Source organism: Emys orbicularis, chromosome 4 (assembly GCF_028017835.1).
Source record: "Emys orbicularis isolate rEmyOrb1 chromosome 4, rEmyOrb1.hap1, whole genome shotgun sequence".
Taxonomy (NCBI): Eukaryota; Metazoa; Chordata; order Testudines; family Emydidae; genus Emys; species Emys orbicularis.
The window spans coordinates 3745914-3765583 of NC_088686.1; the positions used below are offsets into that span (position 1 = coordinate 3745914).

At 43.8% G+C, this 19670-nt stretch overlaps 1 protein-coding gene across 1 annotated transcript in view; it reads left to right on the top strand.

The window, feature by feature from the left end:
- The window catches only part of TOGARAM1 (TOG array regulator of axonemal microtubules 1), an 80939-nt gene extending 63968 nt beyond the window's left edge, over positions 1-16971 (top strand). The window contains exons 19-22 of the mRNA XM_065402506.1: positions 5440-5629; positions 9629-9848; positions 10540-10626; positions 15825-16971. Of these exons, the coding sequence (XP_065258578.1) occupies positions 5440-5629; positions 9629-9848; positions 10540-10626; positions 15825-16078 (751 nt within the window). The 3' untranslated portion in view covers positions 16079-16971. The remainder of the gene's footprint in view (positions 1-5439; positions 5630-9628; positions 9849-10539; positions 10627-15824) is intronic.
- The last annotated feature ends 2699 nt before the right edge of the window (positions 16972-19670 follow it).

A 19670-nucleotide genomic window follows, 5' to 3' on the forward strand; every position in this document is an offset into this window, starting at 1 on the left:
CTGCACGGGGACACCACAGCTAAGAGGCTCTTTCCTTGGTGAGGTGCCGGGCTGCTGTGAATTCACCTGCTAAGGACACCCAGGCTAACAGGAATCTAGTGCAACAGAGGTAATATGCAAGGAGGAAGTGCAACAAGCGTGGTTTGTTCTCTTGCTGTCCTCCTCCTCCCTAGGCCATCCCCCACTGGCATCTTTATTGTGCTTCTGATTTAGACTGACTTTGTAAGCTCCTCGAGGCAGCGCTCCTCTCTTTATCTACCTAGAAATACTCAGCACTGAGATCACACCTGTCACTGAAAGATCTCAGAGCATGTCACAAACATGGGTAAGTGTAATTACTGATGAGGAAACTGAGACACAACGTTTTAAGGGATTTGTTCAAGATTATATGGTGGGTAAGTGATAGAGCCAGGAACTGAGCTCACCACTGCTGACTCCCAGGCCAGTGCCCAATCTGTGCAGCCACACTGCCTACTCCTGCAGTATCCAGGCTTCTTAGTAAACAAGTCTGGTGTTTGAGGGACATCACCAGTGCAGTCCCCTCTCCACTCACACTGGACACTTGTGGATTCATTAGTCAGTGTTTGTAAATCACAGACTCTGGAGATTAAAAAGACCAGTTGGACCATCCAATCCTTCACCCTGCCAGCACAGGATTGTGCCCACTTATGCATTTATTAGTATTTGGTCCATACGCATTTTAAATGTGCCAAGCAATAGGGCTTCTACTGTTTCCCTCGGGAGATCTCACTGAGGACATAAAGAGCTATGTTAAATTGTTCTGCAGCATCGATCTAAAGCATTACCGTGTATGGTCACACTTAGCTGGTAGATTGCATTTTCTAGCTCTCAAAGGATAGGCTCCATGAAGTATGTGCCTCGGCTATCTGATTCTAGGGGTGAGTTCCTGTCTGGGGATTGCTAAACTGACATGTGCCTCAATGCAGTTTGGCTGTAGGGTGCCTAGCTCTGAGAATGGTTGGCATTCTTAGGCACTTCCCTCTCCCTGTGCATCTAACTGGGCTTTGTGGATCACGGTGTGTTCCTGTGATTTTCTAGATGCTGTGACACTCCCCATGGGAACACCTGAGTCCCTTTGTGGCTCCCACCCAAAGTACTTTACAAAAAGGGAGTAGTAGCGTCATTAGCGCCATTTTACAGACGGAGAAGCTGACCAGGCAGAATGACTTGCTGCTGTGATGAAGACTGGGAGGCAGATCTGATTCCCAGACTTGTGCCCAGCCCAGGAGACCCTAGTTGCTATTAGTGCCCTTGCTGTGCTTTGCACCATTACTGCAGAATTCTGCTGTGGGAAATGCCAGGTATTAATTATTACTATTCTTTGGGTGTCACTGTTTCCCACTCACACTTCCTATCATGCAGCCATTTCTTTGTTTCCCTCCCCTCCCCCTCCCCCTGCCCCGATCTCATCCTCCTCTTGATCTGCTAGTAAAACACAGGTGGCTTAGATAGGTGTGTGTGTGTGTGTGTGGGGGGGGGGGTTAAAATCTGTACTTCGGACAACAGAATGAGGGAAATAGAGCCTGTGAAAGAGCAAGATACCTATTTTATCTGAGACATGTTTTAAAAGGGCTGTGTGTGTGGTGGGAGTTGGACTAGCCATAGCCTGCTATAGAGAATCCTCTTTCATTTCCATTCCCCAGAATGAAAATGTGATGCTGGCTAATTTGAACCTGGTCATTAAGATCCCATTTCAAAACTCTGTCAACTAAACTCTGTTCTCCACCCCAGCCTGAGGGCCTTGGTTTGTTGTTGTTAATCAGGAAACAGGGAAATTGCTTTCACCATAAAACTTGCACTTTCTTTGCTGGAAGCAAACACGGATCTGATTTTGCCTGATGGAAGAGATTTTTATGCCTGCTGGACATGAGTACGGGAATGCTTCCTAGAAGAGAGCCGGTTAGCACAGCTCCTATGGGCTAGGGAAGGACAGGCAGATTACTGACAGAGTAGGAGGGGTCCAGCTACAGTGGGGGACCTCATTCACTGGGACGTGTGTTAGCAGGCAGGATTCCCTCTCTGGAAGCCACTTGTGGGCATGGAGTTTAGTGTTGGGGAGGATTAAATTCCAGAGAAGCATATTTGAAATCTTTATAAAATAGATACTACAGCACTGGTCCAAAAGGCTGTAGTGACTCCATTGTAAACTCTAGCCTTAGAGATCATGATTGCAATATTGCTTTCTGAAAGGGCTCCTAACTCGTGATCTCTGGCTTATTGGGGGAAGCTTCCCTTTTTTCCCCCTGTACATATTCTGAAGAGATGAACTATAGTTTGCACTCTTATAATGCCTTTCATTTCACCAGTGAATTCTACCTCACACCATCCTTCTGTAGGTATCTTTATCCCTCTTTTGTATAAGGGAAAACTGAAGCACCAAAACATGATCTGCCCAAGATCACAAAGGAGGCAAGTGGCAGAGTTACAGGGCTGTAACCAGGGTGACGCCAGCAGGACAGCCACCCAGAGTGCAAAGCCACGGGGGTGGAAAAATGACGAAAAGCGATGGGGGCGAAAATATGCTTGCTTGCCCTGGGCACTAAAATATCTAGTTATGGCTCTGGATCTCCTCCAAGCACTGGATTATCTTTCTAGTAGAGTTGTGTCTGTATGTGGTGAAGGATAGGGAAAGCTCTGTGTCATCTGCATATTGCTGGCATTTGAGCCCATGTTGTCTGACCTAGTGGTTGCATATAGATGTTGAGAAGAACTGGAGAAAGAATTGAACCTTGTAGAACCGCACAAGAGAGGGGTCTAGTGGTGGAGGTGCAGTTTCCCATCACGACTCTTTAGGTGCATCCCTCCAGGAAGAATTCAAACTATTTTAGCGCTTTACCCCAGACTCCTGCTACCTAACTCAGGAGAGACAGCAGTATCTTTTTGTGGTCAACAGTGTCAATTGGTGCAGAGGTGTCCAGGAGGATGAGAATGGATGTCTGTCCTTTATCCATTGACAGGAGGAGATCATCCATCAATGCCACTAAAGCAGTCCCAGTTCCATGTCCTGGCCTGAATCCAGATTGCGCTGGGTGTAGAATGTTGGCTTCCGTTAGATGAGCTTATAGTTGGCCTTTTGCTTGCTTGGTTGCTTGCTTAAGAATGGGAGGTTTGACACTGGGCCATAGTTGGCTAGGACTAAAGTATCCAGGGTGGGTTTTTTCGGTGTTGGTCAGACTATTGCATGGTTGAAAGAGGAAGGGAAGATTCCTTCTCTGAATGAGGCATTGGCTATATTGGTCAGGAGAGTTATCACTTGTTCATGACTCTTTTAGAAGCCAGGACTCTTTTAGGGTATCCAGAACTTCTTGATGAGTGAATGTACTGAACTCTGGGAATACAGATGGGCAGTTGGTTGTTGGGTACAAGCAGAGCAGATCCCCTTCTCCTCCTGCTCCACCACCCTTGGCTCCCACCAGTACCCTTCTGCTGCCCTGAACACCCAAATCCATCTGCCCAATAGATCGGCCTGTATGCCACCAGCTGCTGGTTGCCCCAAACCCCCTCTCCCTTCTATTGCTCTAGTCCCCTATGGTTCACCCAGGAACCCCCTACAGGGCCCCTCACCCCTTTTGCCCTGGCATCAGCATCCCATATTTACTGTGGAGAGTTATGCAGGGCTGATGAACCGTTTCCCCTTCTTCTCCCCCACTCTTGTTGTCGTGGATGGCCAGATGGCGAGCCCTTGCACGCCAGTCGAAGGAGCCTGCCACAGCAAATCTGCAAGCAGCGAGAGCCAGCAAGCTGAAGTGGGGAGCCCTTCATCTGCTTGTCCTGTGAGTGGGGTGCTGGTCTTCTGTAACAGGCTTTGGAATTTCTTGGAGTCCATAAGTCTTGTTACATGGATGCTAGAAGGTCTCTGATCACTGCCTTAATGAGGTGAGGGTCTGTCCAAGACCATGTCTGGGTTGTAATGTCTTCCATCTTGATATCTAGGCTGCAGATCATATCCAGGTTATGAATGGCTTTGAGGGTTGTTGGACCAGAGGTGACCTGTGAGAGTTCGTGAAGAGATGAGTTTTGGGGTTTTTGCATCTGCAGCCTTGCCAGTATGAGTACTGAAATCTTCCAGGATGACAAATCAGGGGTATTTCACTGCCATTGGCGACAAGGTGTCATTGAGCTCCGTTTATCAGTCCTTTTGTCTGTGGTGATATTTAAATAAGCATAAAGTCTACCTTGGCTTTGGCTCTGGTTTCTACTGTCAAATGAATTCATATGAAGTTCTTACCTGAGGCATCTCACTTGCATTTGATGTTCAAAAGAATAGTGGATAACATGATGTATCTTACAGTGTTACCAATTATCTAGGATATATAAATAAAAGGAAGTTCTTCTTCACACAGCGCACAGTCAACCTGTGGAACTCCTTACCTGAGGAGGTTGTGAAGGCTAGGACTATAACAGGGTTTAAAAGAGAACTAGATAAATTCATGGAGGTTAAGTCCATTAATGGCTATTAGCCAGGATGGGTAAGGAATGGTGTCCCTAGCCTCTGTTTGTCAGAAGGTGGTGATGGACGGCAGGAGAGAGATCACTTGATGATTCTGTGTTCTGTTCATTCCCTCTGGGGCACCTGGCATTGGCCACTTTCGGTAGACAGGATACTGGGCTGGATGGACCTTTGGTCTGACCCAGTATGACCGTTTTTATGTACATCTTTCCCAGTGAAGACCAAGGGTCACTCCACCAGAGCTCCAGCAACATCCTCTGCCTACTTCAGAAATATGCTAAGTTTCTGAGATTGGCATGGGGGCAATGTGGAGTAATCCACTGACTTTTGTCTGTCATTATGCATTAGACTGAGCTGCCAGGCAAGTTTGGGAGAGCAGTGCTACAATCTCCATTTGCCTGCTGCCGCTGATGTTCCTCATTTCACTCACCACCCAGAAGAGGCACTGCTTGCCAGTTGCCTACACTGGGATCAGCAATGAGATATACTCGACGAATGAACAGTTCCTAACCCTACAGTAACTCTGGTTCTTTGAAGAGGGGTCATTAGTGCAGATCCCATGATTGGATCTCCATTCCCACTCCTCTGCGAACACGGGCTGTGAGTGGTGGGGGAACTGAGCAGGGGGGTCCCTGGGCACTCTGACCTTTATGCCCTCGGACAGAAGCACGAGGAGGCATAGGGTGCATGCACAGCCCCAACAGACGCTGATCTTGCTTGCATGTGCACTTACAGTTGGATCCACACTGACATCATCTCGAAGAGCCACAGTTCGGGTAGGGTAAGAAATGGTTCATTTTAAATAACGTACTTTAAAATGCCCAAATGCCTTTGATAGGAACTTGTTCTATTTAGTTTTTGATGTTTGTATAGCTGAGAAAGTTGACTGCCTGTAAACGTCAGGCTATTGTTCCAGCTGGTCTGAATGTTAACTGAATAACAGTAATCCTTTTCCCCCCCCCCAACAGAGAGATTACAGAAGCACGTGAAATTACAAGAAAACCAGTTGCTCGTAATTCACTAGAAAGTGCAGAATATGTTAAGGTCATTACAAGCTTACTGAATGCAAAAGACTTCCGGGACAGAATTAATGGAATTAAACAATTGTTATCAGACACAGAGAACAATCAAGACCTCGTTGTTGCGAACATTGTGAAGGTAACTGTATATAAAAACATCCTCTTTCAAAGGCCCATTAAGCTTCATCCTGATTCTCTGTAGAAAAAGCCTTGATGATAAGAATGTACTGCTTCAGAGATTCTCACTACTAAAAACCTTGGTTTGTTCTTTTATTATGAAAATCTGAGGAACAAGAGAGTCCCAGAGCAAGTGGGGAGTAGGGCAGGCCTGGCTAATGAGGAGATAACGAGGTACAAAAATAGTTGGAAACAAATAGGAAAAGAGAGGCTTAGAGCTGTGTCTTAGGTAGAGGTTTAAAAAGAAGGGATTGGTAAAACCGGGGAAGGCCAAAGACCTGATTGCAGAATTAATCCCGGAGTATTTTTTCCAATTAGAACAGTTTTATTCTCATCTTAATTCCATGTTAAATCTTTGTGAGAGTTAAAAATCTATTCCCCAGTTTGGATTTTCTCTTGTTTTCTTTGTATTACAATTCTACCACCACTGTGTGAGCACTTGCCTTTTGCCAAATCTTACTTTAGGAAGCTGTAGACTGCATCAGTCTAAAGAACTCCTGAGTAGCTTAAACAATCTTTGCAGTGGCTTGCTTATTTCTATTGTGGTAGTTTGATTGGGGCATAATTGTGCTAGGCATTGTATAAAGGAAGACATGATACCTGCCTGAAGATCTTAACTCTAAAAAGTAAGGAAAACATATAAAAGAGAGACGTACGATCAAAATTAGTACCCAAAAAACCCTGTGTTGTGTGTGAATTAAGATTGCTCTGTACAGAGCATAATTTACACAAAATGCAAAAAGCAAGGAAATGAAAAGTTAATGCATCTGATATGCCACACCATTCATTACACCCCCCCAAAGACGCCCACTTCATCACTAGAACAATCACCAAACAAGACACCGCTCCACAACCTTAATCTGTCTCAGTAGATATGTCAGCCATCCAGCACCCCTTTCCCCCAGATTCCTCCCCATCAGCAACTGCCAGACTTCCCTCAGCTTCCTCTGTACTATCTGTTCAGCATAGTTCCGGAAAGTTTGTCTCACTCTTGTTTTGGGACTTGAAGGAGACGAGGTCTATTTCTATTTTTTCCCAAGAGTTAATTTGTTAGTATCAATGGGTACGTCTACACTTACCGGAGGGTCCGGCGGCAGGCAATCGATGTTCTGGGATCGATTTATCGCATCTGGTTTAGACGCGATAAATCGATCCCGGATCGATCCCGGAAGTGCTCGCCGTCGACGCCGGTACTCCAGCTCGGCGAGAGGAGTACGTGGCATCGACGGGGGAGCCTGCCTGCCGCGTCTGGACCCGCGGTAAGTTTGGACTAAGGTTCTTCGAATTCAGCTACGTTATTAACGTACCTTAGTCCGAAGTGGGGGCTTAGTGGGGACCAGGCCAATGAGGTAGCTGCATCCAGTCTACTTACTCAGGAATGCCATTTTTGAGGGGGAAAATAGCAGCCTAGAATAGATTAGGTTAAAACCCTAGCAGAATCCCTTTACTTTTAATGGAGTCCTGCATGGATCAATTCCTGGCCCAATGCTATTCAATATCCTTATCAGTGATCTAGAAGAAAATACAAAACCATTGCTGGTAAAATTTGCAGATGACCTAAAAATGGCTAGAGTGGTAAATAATGATGGGGTAAAGTCAGTTATACAGATTGATCTGGATTGCTTGGTAAGGTGGGGTCTCGTTGGAATTTATTATTATAGATATTAGTAATATAGGATTCCACCAGACACTGGCTTAACTGTAAATTCCTTAGATAAATCCAAAGGCTGAATGATATTTATACAATTCCTCTAAACACATCTAATAGCCTAAATAGTAGGCAACTACTGCATTCAAACTGTAACAAAACATTTATAAACATTTGATCAAAACACTTACAAAAGAGCTAAACTGGGGGTGCTTACACCAATATTGGCCAGCTCCAACTTGGTTAAGTATTGGCAATGAACCCTTCAAGAGCTTATCCTTTTATAGCCATTAACAAATAAGTGATGTCATTGCTAAAGGCTGACTAGCTAAAAAACAGGTTTTGGTGGTTTGGGGTCTGTCAAGGCTCCTTCCCCACTCTGAACTTTAGGGTACAGATGTGGGGGCCTGCATGAAAACTTCTAAGCTTAACTACCAGCTTAGATCTGGTCCGCTGCCACCACTCCCAATGGGCTAACTCCCTTCCCTGGGTAGCCTTGAGAGACTCTTCCACCAACTCCCTGGTGAACACAGATCCAACCCCTTGGATCTAAAAACAAGGAAAAATCAACCAGGTTCTTAAAAAGAAGGCATTTAATTAAGGAAAAAGGTAAAAATCATCTCTGTAAAATCAGGATGGAAAATAACTTTACAGGGTAATCAAACTTAAAGAGCCCAGAGGAACCCCCTCTAGCCTTAGGTTCAAAGTTACAGCAAACAGAGGTAAACACCCTAGCAAAAGGTACATTTACAAGTTGAGAAAACACAGATAAAACTAGCACGCCTTGCCTGGCTGTACTTACAAGTTTGAAATATGAGAGACTTGTTCAGAAAGATTTGGAGAGCATGGATTGATGTCTGGTCCCTCTTAGTCCCAAGAGCGAACTCCCCCCAAAACAAAGAGCACAAACAAAAGCCTTCCCCCCACCAAGATTTGAAAGTATCTTGTCCCCTTATTGGTCCTTTGGGTCAGATGATACAAGATACTGGTAAACACAGACACATACACTTAGCATCTACCCTTGATTTCTATTACTACAAATACATGGGTTAATGATTCTGGTCTAGTACATCTCTTTGAAATCCACATACAAATAGATTGTCTTGATTACATTTCAGTGCCTCTTGTTAAGTTGTTATGGGTCACCCACAAGTTGGTTGTTCTGTCAGTGTCCCAGAGACGCTTCAGCTCAAACAAAAATTGTGGGTTTGATACAGAAATTACTAAGTGAGGTTCTGTGTTATGCAGGAGGTCAGACTAGAACAGTGGCTCTTAACCTTTCCGGACTACTGTACCCCTTTCAGGAGTCTGATTTGTCTTGTGTACCCCCAAGTTTCACTTAAAAACTACTTGCTTACAAAATCAGACATAACAATACAAATGTGTCACAGCACACATTACTGAAAAATTGCTTGCTTTCTCATTTTTACCATATAATTATAAAATAAGTCAATTGGAATATAAATATTGTACTTACATTTCAGTGTATAGTATATAGAGCAGTATAAACAAGTCAGTGTCTGTATGAAATTTTAGTTTGTACTGACTTCGCTAGTGCTTTTTATGTAGCCTGTTGTAAAATTAGGCAAATATCTAGATGAGGAATACCTTGGCATAGCTCAAGGGGTACACGTACCCCTTGTTGAGGACCACTGGAATAGGTGATCATAATAATCTCTTCTGGCCTTAAGTCTATAAATAGAAATAGTTATTGTTTCTGTTTTGTCTTTGCTTCAGGAAGGCAAAAACCACTTTGGCGTACTTATTCCTTATCATTTGTGTTGTCATAGCATGTAGGGGTTGAAATTATAGACCAAGGCCCCACTGTGCTAAACACTGCACAAACATGGCTCTAAAATGCTATGGGAGGGGGACACTCTACTCTTCTCATGCAAAATCTAGGGATTCAGTCTGTTTGAATGGGTAGCCTTGTTTAAAAAAATCAGTAGCACAGAAAATGGGATTGGTCCTGCTTTGAGCAGGGGGTTGGACTAGATGACCTCCTGAGGTCCCTTCCAACCCTGATATTCTATTCTATTCTATGAAAATACGGCTATCAGATCAAAAGTTACAGAAGGCTAGTGTAACCTTATTGTGTTGTCCGGGAATGACTAGAATACATATGAACTGAGATAAAATTGAGCTATATACAGTATAAAAATATCAAACTCCATTTTACCTTGGTAAAAAGGATAAAATCCCAGATGACATCAAAGTCTTATTTGAGTAAAATGCACAACTCAAGTTACTCAAATAATGTGTGAGAAAACATGAAACTTCTCTAACTCCTGTCATATTTGTACACTTTTTCAGATCTTTGACGCTTTCAAGTCTCGCTTACATGACTCCAACAGCAAAGTAAATCAGGTAGCTCTAGAGACAATGTACAAGATGATTCCTTTGCTGAAAGATAACTTATCACCTGTTATCAACATGTTGATTCCAGCCATGGTAGACAACAACCTGAACTCCAAGAATCCAGGGATCTATGCTGCTGCCACAAATGTTATTCAAGCTCTTTGTCAACATTTAGGTAATTAACTGTTTGAAGTAGCCAGTCTTTATAAAACTGTTTCTACCAAGCCATTGTATATGTGTGGTGGGTAGGAGAGGGTTTAAGTATATTGATAAGCTCAGCGTAGATTGACTTTGGTGACTTTTGAGAAGTATGAAAAAACAGAGGCTATCCATTTCCTTTTTCACTTTGCACATTCCCATCACTTAGGCAGTTTGCCCTGATCAGTCCTACACAGCCCATAAACTGATGCAACAATGTTGCTGTAAGTCAGCTTATATAACTCAGGAAGGGCCCAGTCCTGCAAATTGAGGTGCACCTGCTGAGATGGCTGAGTGCCCCTAACTGTAATGACTTTTATAGAATTTAAAAGTGTTAAGCAACTTTGAAGACTAGGCCAATGGGCAGGAAGGTAGATGTTCATGGCCTTGTACATTTCTAACTCTCTGCAGTATGTAGTAGTTAGTCCTTACAAGAAATCAGTTCTCTTGTAGCTATTCATAAAAATTCACAAGTTAAAATAATCCTTTGATCTTCAGTGAAAAAAAGGACTTTCTACCTTAAGTCACTTTGGTTCAGTAGTTTTATTTGAATAAATTGTGAACTGAAGATTTTATTTTATAAAGTCATTTTAACTTGTCTACATACTTTTCTGTTGTATAAATGTGATTATTCTGATGGTTTTTAACATTTTATTCTTTGAATTTAGATAATTACTTGCTTCTCCAACCATTCTGCACAAAGGCCCAGTTTCTGAATGGAAAAGCAAAACAAGACATGACTGAAAAGCTTGCTGGTAAAGTTACATATTGCTTTGCAAGTTCACTTTTACTTGTATTCTATTCTCATTTGCCAAACTCCCTTCTTGATGCAAGTGGTTATGTTTGTTATACAGCAATAGTATCGCATTTGGCAAGATGTGCCCTGCAGCCACAGAAATCATGCACATAGCCCATGCAGTGATTCTCATGCCACATGTTGTCTGTCAGAAGAAATAGTATTTTTAAGCCAAAGGAGCAGACACATTAGTTAGTCAGATACTCCTGCAAAGGGGGCCATATAATAACCTAAACGATAGTGTAACTTTAATGGTTCTTGCTAAACTGATCATTAATTTTCACTTTGGATTGTGTTGTCAATATTTCCATAACTGAAATAGGTCATATTGTCACTTGGGTCCTGATCCAGCACAGGCAGCCCTCTGCATCTTTGTGGAACCAAGCCAGAAGACGGGGAGCTGTAGGAGAGGTTTGCTTACTCCTCTGTCATGTGTGGCGCTATGTCTTTCCCTCTTCTGTACCTTTGGGGTAATCTTACAGCACATTAGTCATGTAAACTACAATCTCCCCTTCTAGTGTCTGGTTAATTAATATATCAATTATAAGTTAAGGCTTACACTGGAACCCCCCTCCCATCCTCATCTTGTCTTCAGATTTTCCCAGATCTTTCACTAGGAGATGTAAGTAATCCTCCTCCTTTGAGTAGTATCCCTAGGGGTGCTCCACTTCAGGTGCACATGTACCCCATGGGCCTTCGATCAGAGATTTTAGGTAGCAGTGCCTGTTCCACCCACACATGTGCTCTACTCCGCCTTGTGCTCTGCACCATGGCTATATAGAGTTGCGCAGGTAAACCAACCTCCGTCCCTTCTCAGCTGCCTCGGCCTGAGAAGAAGCCTCAGCAAAGTCCACGTTGAACTTACCTCAACTGTAGGGGTTTTTCATAGTTTTACTTACTTCTACTACTAACTAAGCTAACAATCATAGTTAAAAAATTTTTTTTTGTATGTGTGTGAGGACCATTGTCCTTTCAGCTTATTTCCCTGAGGAGAAGTTTAGATTGCTGGGAGGATATGCTTGGCACTCTGAGTTTTAAATGTTGCCTTTCATGCTGGAAGGCTCTCCCAGTGTATCTGTTGCCTTGGGGAATCACATATCCCCTAAAAGTGTAATTTTAGACTGGCATTCAAATTGAGAGTTAGAAAGAAAAGGGAAATTAAATTGTGCCTCCTCATGATGAAGAACTCCTTCTGTTCGGCTTCTGACCCAGGGCAGGGGACTTCCCCATGTACACTGGTCTCCGAGCATGTTGAGCACCTCATCCACTTCAGCACAGCGCTCCCCTAGAGCTTCTAGGAGAAAACTCAAGAATCCTCTCAAAAGGCTCTAGAAATGGAGCTCAGGTTCACCAGGTCCAGGGAGTCTACTTGAACGAAAAACCAGTTGCCCATCGAGTCAACCAGTTCCATGCCTGCCAGTTCCCGAATCAGGACCCGCAAGGCTGCAGGTTCTTCAAGTACTATGATCACCATTAAACCCAAAGAATCGAAGGGTTCTGTCTCCAGAAGATCATAGGTACTGTCAGGTGATCTAGGCGACAAAGAGAAGACGACTTCTAAGTCGGTACCGGTAGAATCAACCAGGCTCTTGGTAATGTACCATTTCAGCACCACAAAAGACCAGACTATCATCTAGCGGATGCTTCTCAGCGCGCATAGAGTCTATGGGACTGTCTTCTCCCTCTGCCACAATCACCTCTGCTGCTGGTTCACTACTGACCACCATGTTGGTACCACAGGAGTTTAGATTTTATGGGACCTGACAGTGACAGAGATGCCTGACTCCCCTTTGTTTGGTACCGATCCAGCCTAAGGACCTCTGTCTCCAGGCATGCACCTGGTATTGATGGACTCACCACTCCTTTCTACTGGTGAGCCACCCCTACAAAGTGACATTGAAGATTATGGATACCACTCTACACATCAGCTTGCTGGCATGCATGGGAGTCAGGAATGCCTGTGAGTCAGGAATGCCTGTCTCCATTTTATGCTGTTGATTGGGGCAAATATGTGAAGATCATGACAGATAATGTCATGCGTGTTTTATATCAACCGTCAAGGGGGAGCGAAATCATGCTCTCTCTGGGCTGAAGCAGTGAGACTCTGGAATTGGTGCATACAAAATCACATCAGCATCTCAGCAGCTTAACTTCCGGACAAGCAAAACATCACTGCAGATACCCTCAGCAGACGCTTTTCTTAGGATCATGAATGGGAGATGTATCCCATTATACTCCACTGAATATTTCAATGTTGGAGTGTCCTGCAGATAGACGTGTTCTCCCTGGCTAGAAACAGGAAGTGCTTTCAGTTCTGTTTGAGAGCGGAACTGGGCCACTCCCTTGTGAGATGTCTTTCTCCTTTGTTGGATGTCAGGTCTGTTGTATGCACTTCCTTCAACTCCTCTAATATCCAAGGTGTTGATCAAGATAAGGACAAGACCAGAGTTATGCTGGTGGTTTCAACGTGGTCAAAACAGACAAGGTTTCCTTACCTCATCCAGTTGGCTGCTTGTCAACCGATCACCCTCCCCACCATCCCTCATCTTCTCTCTCAGGATGCTAGTCAAATTCTTCACCCTAAACCTCAGGGTTCTTTGCCTCAAAGCATGGCTAATTGATTTGTGGGGTTAGAAACAACCTGTTCTGAGGAAGTGAGAAGAATCTTGTTACGTAGTAGAAAGCTGTCTGCCCATAATACTCAACTACAAAAGTGGATGAGATTCAATCACTGGTGTGACCTAAGACACCTTTCACCTGTGTCCTCTTCTGTCAGGTATTCTAGATTACATCCTAGAACTTACAAAGACAGGTTTGTCTTTGAGTTCCATTACGGTAAATTTTGGTAGCTATTATGTCCTTCTATTTTCTGGTGGAGAGCTTTTCAGTGTTTGCACATCTGATGATGATGATGAGATTTCTCAAGGGGTTAGGAAAATCTCTTTCCATGAGTCAAACATCCTGCCCAGGTTTGGGACCTCAACTTGGTGTTTAAATGCCTTACAAACCTTCCTGTGAGCCAATGGCAACCTGTCTCTACTTGACTTATCTACGAAAATGGCCTTCCCAGCAGCCATTACTTCTGCTTGAAGAGTTGGGGAGTTAGGACTCTGATTTCTCTTGAGTACCCCCCAAGTTTCAGCTCACTTCAAAATTACTTACTTACATAATCTGACATAAAAATACAAGTGTGTCACAGCTTACTATTACTGAAAAATTGCTTGCTTTCTCATTTTTACCATATAATTATAAAATAAATTGATTCGAATGTAAATATTGTACTTACATTTCAGTGTATAGTATATAGAGCAGTATAAACAAGTCAGTGTCTATAACATTTTAGTTTGTATTGACTTCACTAGTGCTTTTTATGTAGCATGTTGTAAAACTAGGCAACTATCTAGATGAGTTGATGTACCCCCTAGAAGACTTCAGTGGACACCCAGGGGTACGCATACCCCTGGTTGAAACCCACTGCTCTAGATGAATATCTGGCTGAATTATCTTTTGTTATCAGTACTCTAAAGGAGGTGGGAGATCATTAGACTAATCTAGCGGTTCTCAAACTGTGGGTAGTGACCCCATTTTAATGGGGTCGCCAGGGCTGGCCTCAGACTTGCTAGGGCTCGAAGCTGAAGCCAAGGTCCGAGCCCCACCATCCAGGGCTGAAGCCCTCAAGCTTTGGTGCTCCCCCGCAGGGCAGAAACCAAAGCCTGAGCCCCACCACCTGGGGTCAAAGCCAAAGCCCAAGGACTGCAGCCCTGGATGATGGGGCTCAGGCTTTGGCCCCCCTGCCAGGGATGGTGGAGCTCAGGCTTCAGTCCACCCTCAGGTTGTATAGTAATTTTTGTTGTCAGAAGGGGGTCACGGTGCAATGAACTTTGAGAACCTCTGCTATTAGCTAAGATGGTCGGGGATGCAACGCCATGCTCTGGGTGTTCCTAGCCTCTGACTCTGAGAAGCTGGGAGTGGATGTCAGGGGATGGATCACTTGATAATTATCTGTTCTGTTCATTCCCTCTGAAGTATCTGGCATTGGCCACTGTCAGAAGACAGAATACTGGGCTAGATGGACCATTGGTCTGACCCAGTATGGCCGTTCTTATACATTTTACATATGAAGCTGAATTTCCAGCACATTTGTGTATCAAGGTGTTTTTTGTTTTCCCTGTGAGGGTGGTGGTGGTGATCTAGTAAAATTAACGGCACTGTATAGCTACGCACTCTGGTGACAAGATGAAAATATGCCTGTAATATTTATGCTTTGAAGTCATTAAATCTTAAGTAGGGAAATTATTTTATTTAGGGGTATTTATATTATAGGGCTTCTGTACTGCCACAGTGTTTTTAGTTCTATCTGTTATGCCCAAGTGTTGCAGAACATGTGGAACTCTGTCAAGTTTCTCAGAAGAGTGGGTTAGTGTGACAGCATCGCCCCACTCCTCTCTGTCTTCTAGCCACAAATTGCTCAGAGACCTTCCTCTCATCAAACACCTGGTGCAATTTATTGAGAGTGTTCTCCCTAGCACCCATACCAACTTCTGCAGATCTGTATTGATAAAAGCATACACTCCTTAGCTCAGTGAGCCAAGAGAGGCAGAGAGAAGGTATCTTCCCTCTCAGAGATCTCTCTGGGCTCTGACCCTGAAAAACCTGGCAGTCTTTCTTTCTTTCTGAGCACTTCCTTCCTGTGCCTTTTCTACTTCTTGGGTAATGGGCTAATTAGCCTTTTGGGCTCTTCTGGACCATCCCAATCAATTAGGCTGAGCTTTATTGCTGAGGCTTACTTGGGAGTGATTTAATCGGTGATCCAGTGGTCAGCGTGCTGGTAGAGCTGCTGTTGCCCAGCACTCTGTCAGTTATCCTAACACACAAACTGCAATACTGATGAGAAAAGGAAGTTATAAGAACCCTACCTCAAAATGTGTCCCCTTTTCTAGGTTTATCTGACATTTTTTAATGAATGGTTATAATTATTAACTTGTGGTAGATGGATATAACTTTTAAAAAATGTAAAAAGCCTCTGAGGGGGAGATGATTTACAAGCGATACTATTTAAATTGGCTTCATAGATGTCATCGTATTTGCAAAGAAAATACAAATAATATACTACAACATGGTAATTACGGTTGTATTGTGTTCTCTTAATTCTTTCAGATCTTGTTATGGAGCTATACCCACAGAAGCCTCATGCTATAGAGCAGAAAGTTTTAGTTGTCCTATGGCATCTCTTAGGAAACATGACAAACAGTGGATCGCTACCTGGAGCTGGAGGAAATATTCGGACAGCTACAGCTAAATTATCAAAAGCACTTTTTGCACAAATGGGTCAAAGCCTGTTAATCCAGGCTGCATCTCAGCCACCACACATCAAAAAGAATTTAGAAGAATTTCTTGATATAGCTACCTAAAATAAACGGTGTGTATGTGTGTGTAGATCAATCAATACATACACTATATGACAGACTGATAAATGTTTACATGAAGACAAGTGAAACAATTCTAAAGTTGCTTTTTCACAGTGCCTGCACTTTCATGTAGAAAACTAGAATGGCTGCCTTTATTGACAACCTGTAGAGCACCTCACTGTCCTGTAGCAGCACATGTACACCAAATCAATATAACACTCATGAACTGTCCTCACCAGTGTTGCTTGCAGGCCACATGGAAGTATCTAAGGTCTTTAAAGAGAAGTCAGTCCTGCTCATTTGCACTCTTCTTTAGAAATTACAGCACAGTACCCTGTATGTAATAATAGATATGAAATTTGTAATGAATAATATACTTTTTATTATGTAATCATGTTCTGACATGTTTTCTCACTTAGCCTTACTTATGTAAGTGGAAAAAATCCTTGAGTGATGTATATGGTACCAAGAACAGGGGTTTGCGTGACATTTGTGAAAAATATGTATTTCTTAAATCAGTCCACTTATGATTGTGCAGTATTAGCTTGCTATTGCTCCTGTTACATTGATGTAACATTTGTTTGACAGTTGGGCATAATCAGCTGCACAGATGTAAAATTTTAACAGGTTATAATGAAGCATGATGACAAAAATTTAGGAAATGAATAATTTTTACAGATTTTGAAATACACATTCGTCTTAAAAAAAAATTCCAGGTGGTGAATGTAACTTCCGTAGTTTTGTTTAAAAACACTAAATTTAATCTTTATCTGTCAAATATTTATAAAGGTGTTATCTCTCAGCCCAGGTGTGTAATTCTCAACAACATAGTGCCAGGTCTTCAGTAGCTTTTTTTCAGAGTTCTCCAGCTACAAGTACTGTACTCATTTTAAAAAGAAAAAGGAATGTTATAAAAAATAAATGGATTTATTTCTGTAAAATTGTGACATGATGTTTCACTCAAACTCTCTCCCTTTTGTTGGATGAAGAAGAAAAATCATTTATGGACAACTAAACATACAACAAAGACTAATGTTATCTGTAAAGTTCTGCTTTACACTGGGTATCATGAGGGGTGAATGTTACCATGAAGCAAGGTTCTGTTTCATGAGCAACAGTGCTAAACAGTAAGATGGGTAAAAGTGTAAAACTGTATTTTCCCCCTCAAATTGTGAGCTCAAGAAAACGGTAGGAATAGTTCTTTTGTGGTCCACATGAGTTACAGAGCTAGCTGGAGCTAAATTAAGTGTGGAAAATTAGTTGTAGATATTATTTCTGACAGGATTTTAATTCCCCACTTTTAGCTACGTAACACAAGCCTCTCAGCTCTTAATGAATGTTTACTTCCAAGGGGAGTGGGAGCAGGGAAGAGTATGAACCAGCCTCCTACTGGCCACACATCACCCACTGCCAGCTGTACATACAGCCATCCAAATGTTCCGTTAACTGCTTTTAGTATTTGTATTGTTGTAGTAGCTAAGGTCCCCAGTCACCGATGGGGGCTCATTGTTAGGTACTGTACAGAAACAACAAAAATGGTCTGAATTAGCTGTTACCACTCAAGAAAGAGATCTTGGAGTCGTGGATAGTTCTCTGAAAACATCCACTCAATGTGCAGCAGCAGTCAAAAAGGCAAATAGAATGTTGGGAATCATTAGGAAAGGGATAGATAAGACAGTAAATATCACCTTGCCTCTATATAAATCCATGGTATGCCTACATCTTGAATATTGCTTGCAGATCTGGTTGCCTCATCTCAGAAAAGCTATATTGGAATTGGAAAAGGTTCAGAAAGGGGCAACAAAATATTAGGGGCATGGAATGGCTGCCATATGAGAAGAGATTAATAAGACTGGGACATTAAAGCTTGGAAAAGAGACGACTAAGGGGGGATATGATAGAGGTCTATAAAATCATGACTGGTGTAAAGAAAGTAAATAAGGAAGTGTTCTTTACTTCTCATAAACTAGGGGTCACGAAATGAAATCAATAGGCACTACGTCTAAAACAAACAAAAGGAAGTATTTCTTCACACAACACACAGTCAACCTGTGGAACTTGTTGTCAGAGGATGTTGTGAAGGCCAAGACTATAAAAAAAATTCAAAAAAGAACTAGATAAGTTCATGGAAGATAGGTCCAGCAATGGCTAGTAGCCAGGATGGGCAGGGATGCAAAACCATGCTCTGAAGTGTCCCTAGCCTCTGTTTGCCAGAGGCTGGTAATGGGTGACAGGGGGATGGATCACTTGATTACCTGTTCTGCTAATTCCCTAGGAAGTGCCTGGCATTGGCCACTGTGGCAAAACAGGATACTGGGCTAAATGGACCATTGGTCTGACTCAGTATGGCCTTTCTTATATTCTTAAAAATGCAGCCCTTGTCCAAAAGGGCTTACAACCTAAGTATAAGAAAGATGACAACCTAATGGGGAGAGTACAGGCAAACAATGAAACTACTGGTCAGCATGATAAACAGTGGGCACAACACCTCTGGGGGTGTGGAAGGCTAACTACTACTGTTGCCCAGTTTTCAGTTTTATCAGCAGACTGCAGTAGTTGAGTGTTTTCCCCCAGAACCCTTGCTCCATATGACTGCAGAGAAAAGCTTGGTTCCAAGAGTCCCGATGCCCCAAAAGCAGATCGCAACTAGAAAACCCAGTATTTTAAAATCTCAGGATTTTTAGATCAAACTCAGGATTTGGGGTGCAGGAGAGGGTGCCTTCAGGTCATGGATTTTGAATACTTGGGGTTGGAAATAACATAATATGTGAATTAATAGTTGTGGGAGGTGAATCTGCCCCATACTGAGCAGCCCAAGAACACAGCGTGAGGGGAACCTGGGTCACTGGGATGGGCCCTGCACTGGCTGCTGCTGGGAGCTAGCTTGATGGGGACAGGTGGAAGGGCAGTGGCAATGGGGCAAGAGCAAACTGGGGCCCTCACTTTGGGGTAGGGTGACCAGATGTCCCGATTTTATAGGGACAGTCCCGATATTTGGAGCTTTTTCTTATATAGGCTCCTATTACCCCCCACCCCCTGTCCTGATTTTTCACACTTGCTGTCTGGTCACTCTACTTTGGGGGGAGCTGGCGGGAGCAGAGCTGGGCGGGGGGCTGGAGGGGAGCTGGGGGGCAGCAGAGCCGGGCTGGGCTGGAAAGAGCTGGCGGGAGCAGGGCTGGGGAAGGGGGTCTGGCGAGAACTGGGGGGGGGGGGGGCTGGTGGGAGCAGAGCCGAGAGCTGGGGGCGGCCTGGCCGGAGCGGAGCTGAGGGGAGCAGAGCTGGGGAGGGGGGAGGCTGGCGCGAGCGGCGGCGAGGACTGAGTGGGCCGCCCTGGCGTGAGGTGACACGTCGACCCGTAGGCGCGGCACGTGCAGCACCGCCGGCCACCGAGAGGGGCGGAGCCACAGCCTGACGTTCCCCTCGGCCGAGCCAGTAGCTAAGCCCCGCGTTAGGATAGCGCATGCGCACAGCAAAGGTCGAGGGCGCTGGCGAATGCCTCCTGTGGGACAGGCGGCGCGCCGCTTCTGCCTGTGGCCTTCGGCGCATGCGTTGCGATTTCCTTCCGCCTTTCGGGGTGGTGGCGCATGCGCAGTTC